The sequence below is a fragment of the Phanerochaete carnosa genome (genome assembly GCF_000300595.1).
Source record: "Phanerochaete carnosa HHB-10118-sp unplaced genomic scaffold PHACAscaffold_1, whole genome shotgun sequence".
In the NCBI taxonomy this organism is placed as follows: domain Eukaryota; kingdom Fungi; phylum Basidiomycota; class Agaricomycetes; order Polyporales; family Phanerochaetaceae; genus Phanerochaete; species Phanerochaete carnosa.
Window position 1 is genome coordinate 5713551 of NW_006767628.1, and position 3634 is coordinate 5717184.

Here is a 3634-nt window from a genome sequence, read left to right on the forward strand (position 1 = left end):
ATCGCGGGTCAGTATGCGAACATAGGCGGCAAGCATTCGCAGGTGTTGCCCGCGCCGAAAGTTATCGACTTGCTACTGGGCCGCGGTGGTGATGTGCATCCGGACTGGCTAGTGCTGCCGGTAAACCGTGTCAGTTGTTTAGGGCGCAAGATCCAGTGTGTGCCTCACTAGCCAGCAGATGTAGCCTTTATCCGCATGAACCTGCATGGCTGACACAGTAAATGTTGAACCTTAGTGTGGGAATTAACTGCGCTTGATAATATAAGCCATCACTCTTAGGACAGCTTATTATCTTTTGTTACCTGCCAGCGCTTCAGCCTAATCTTGGCTAGCTTCGCGGTTCCGCGAGCTGTCCGCTCACCGCGTCGACTCGCAGTGGACTCGTCTAAAGGTAAGCACTCTGCAGCATCAGCGTTTGTATGGTTATATGAAATTTGCAGAGCTTGCTAATATTAATGCTGCTTTTCTGCTCCATATCGCTGTGAGCTAGTTGCAATTCGAAACTGACGACCAGTCTGGTCCAGCCGGCCCTGCTCTGCCGTGGACATTATCGACCAGCGTACACAGCAGATTACAGGGCTTCATCGAAGAATTCCCTATTGAAATACGTGTGGCCGTCATGGATTGGGCCTCCGACGGCTTCCCCGCGCTGAAGACGTACGCTGTAAATTGCGAAATATGTGTTGCTGGAGTGTTCCTTCGTCGCGGCATCGCGAATTGCAACCCGTTTCCACCTGTTCGACTGTAGTCTGAACCTTGGAGCATAAAATGAGCAGCCGAGATGTAGCCATTAGATTCCATTCGAACCATCCAGACATCAACTACAGGTACGCTGCCTTGCAGCGTCCGACGCCCCCCAGGATGTTAACGTCGCAGTCCTTGCGCTGGCTCTGAAACATGAAGACATTTCATCACCTGTTCAGGTATAGCGTTTGTACCCTGACTATAGCGTTTGCACCCTGACACAGTGTTCGCACCCCTACAGCACTTGTATAGGACTTTATCTGTGTGGAAGGCATGTGATCCGCATTTCGGCGCATTTATTTAGCATGAGCCGATACACCAATACCTCTACTCGTGACACTGAAAAATCTATCATCCTCGTCCGCAGCCTGTCACCAGGATGCCTGTTTGTTACCAGCGATTATGATGTATACCCAGGTCAGGACATACCCACCCACGATACGCTAGAGCAACTTTGCGAAGTCTGAGGCGCTTACTATGAAGCTTGCATCTTCTGAGTGCTCGTTGCTGCCTGCGTTCGGGCATAATCTCTTCGCTACCTCAGGTGAGCTTTGAACATTCCATGCCTAACATCGACCGATAAAGCCGAGTTGATGACTTTGAGAGAGTTAATAATGAGAAACGCGCGTGGCTAAATGGTATCAATAGAATTGCTGTCGTATGATGGCTCTCTCTGCTGCACGAGACACCTTATCATCTACGGCCTGGAAACGTACCTGTATATGGATGTTGAGCGGGTGGACCAGCGGACCAAATGAGAAAAAGGAATCCTATCTTATTGTGCACATCCTGAAGGCCCGGTGACTAAAAGCTGGGGCCGCGTGTTATATAAGCTGCGTACATGCGTGAAAGCTTAGTGAAAGCTCTAGTGCTCTGGTCTACTTACTTAAGTTAGGCCAATTGAACTAATGGCGTACCGGAGATGTCCGAATATTTCCCACAGTCAGATAGAGTAAGAAACTCAGATAAGCGGCTTACCCCCGCCTGTGACTGACCATCACAACCATACGTTCATGACACACAGGCAAAGTGACCGAGATCCAACCTATACACGCTGGGTACATAATCAGCATCCAAAACACATAACCTTCCCCGCTCATGATCGTTCTGTTGTCACTTGTTTGATATTCACCCACGGGAGGATTATCTCTGCCTCCGACAACCACTCTATTCACGTGTATGACCCTATCACAGGAAACCTCATTCACTCGCTTGACGGTCATAAAGGCGGTGTATGGTCGATAGCAGCCACCAAAAATACCTTGGTCAGTGGTTCCACGGACCAAACAGTCCGGGTTTGGGACCTTACTACGGGGCGGTGCACCCTCGTCTTTGGAGGGCATACGAGTACCATTCGTTGCCTGGAGATCGTCAAGCCTGAGTGGATCGATGTAGAGAACGAGAGCGGGACGATCATACGCGAGAAATGGCCAAAACGACCATTGATCGTGACGGGTAGTCGCGACCACTCACTGAGGGTGTGGTCGCTGCCCCGGCCAGGCGATGCCGAGTACAAAAGTACGGAGGAGTCCGAGATCGATCCTTCCGAGGTGGGTAGCTCGTCAATTAGTTATCTGGATCGCATATTTACGCCTTGAGCAGGAGGAAGTTGAAGGTAACCCATACCATCGCCTGCACCTGAAAGGCCATGACGGTGCGGTTCGCGCCCTCGCTGCTCAAGGCCGCACCCTTGTCTCGGGCAGCTACGACTACACTGTACGAGTATGGGATATCATCTCTGGAACTTGCAGGTGGGTCTTGGAAGGACATACCCATAAAGGCATGTCGCATGTCTTCGCTCAATGCTGTGCCCCGGAGCTTACCAGTCGCACGCAGTCTACAGCGTTGTTCTAGATATTCACCGCAATTTTGCCTGTTCTGGCTCCATGGACGGCACCGTCCGCGTCTGGGACCTCAACACCGGTCAAAACCGCCATACGCTTCAAGGACACACCTCGCTTGTCGGCTTGCTCGGCTTGTCGCCGTCCTATCTCGTCTCCGCTGCTGCTGACGCGACGCTGAAGGTGTGGAACCCCGAGAGTGGTGAACTCCAACACACGCTAGCCGTCCACCAAGGAGCCATCACATGCTTCCAGCACGATGAGGACAAAGTCCTCAGCGGCTCCGACGGCGCGCTGAAGATGTGGGATATCCGCGAGGGCACACAAGTCCGCGACCTGCTTACTAATGTCACGGGCGTGTGGCAAGTCGTCTTCAAGGGCCGCTGGTGTATCGCTGCTAGCAACCGCGATAACGCAACGGTGCTCGACGTATGGGACTTTGGCATGGAAGAAGGTGATGAGCGGGAAGACGAGCCCCCGGACGGCATCTACGATGACGACACGGACGATGAGGACAGCGATCAAGCCGAGGGCGAGGCGATGGATTAGAGCTTGTAGCTTTAAAGCTCAATCCTTTAACTGTCGCGCAGGCGCTCGTTTGAATATTTGAAAGGAGGCGACGACTTTACGTGGACGTCGGGCTTATTGTCGTTCGTCCTAACAGGCAAAAGGATTGTTTGTTCTGCACTGTGTTTGGTACGAGGAATGACATTAAAATTAATATCGAGAGACCACATACAATGATGATGCTTCACCCTATAACCAGACCGTGCAGTGGAGTGCTTGCGCACCAAGGAGGCGAGTCGTCAAACCAGACGGCACAGTTCCCAAGTGCTGCAACAGAGAATGCCATAAACTCGCCTAAGAAGTTCCACCTCGATATGCTGTGAGTGCGCTGCTGTTCTCTTCGTGCCGCTGACATTCGCGCACAGACCGAACACAAGGTGCACAAGGTGCGGAGCGACCCTTCGTGATGCGGGATGGAGTAAATATTCGGCAAAACACCGACAGGCGCATGCTGCATTCAAGCGCTGCTACCGCCAGCATTT

At 52.2% G+C, this 3634-nt stretch overlaps 1 protein-coding gene across 1 annotated transcript; it reads left to right on the top strand.

The window, feature by feature from the left end:
* The first annotated feature begins 1713 nt into the window (after positions 1–1713).
* Positions 1714–3307, top strand: PHACADRAFT_169266 (uncharacterized protein). The gene is made up of 3 exons (XM_007391184.1): positions 1714–2298; positions 2360–2524; positions 2581–3307. The coding sequence occupies exons 1-3, from the start codon at positions 1758–1760 to the stop codon at positions 3132–3134; spliced, it is 1260 nt and encodes a 419-aa protein (XP_007391246.1). The 5' UTR covers positions 1714–1757; the 3' UTR covers positions 3135–3307.
* The last annotated feature ends 327 nt before the right edge of the window (positions 3308–3634 follow it).

Coding starts and splice junctions, on each gene's coding strand:
- PHACADRAFT_169266 (XM_007391184.1), top strand. CDS start 1,758: ATGACACACAGGCAAAGTGACCGAGATCCAACCTATACACGCTGGGTA. Junction 2,299..2,359: donor GATCGATCCTTCCGAGGTGG/GTAGCTCGTCAA, acceptor AGGAAGTTGAAG/GTAACCCATACCATCGCCTG. Junction 2,525..2,580: donor GGAAGGACATACCCATAAAG/GCATGTCGCATG, acceptor AGTCGCACGCAG/TCTACAGCGTTGTTCTAGAT.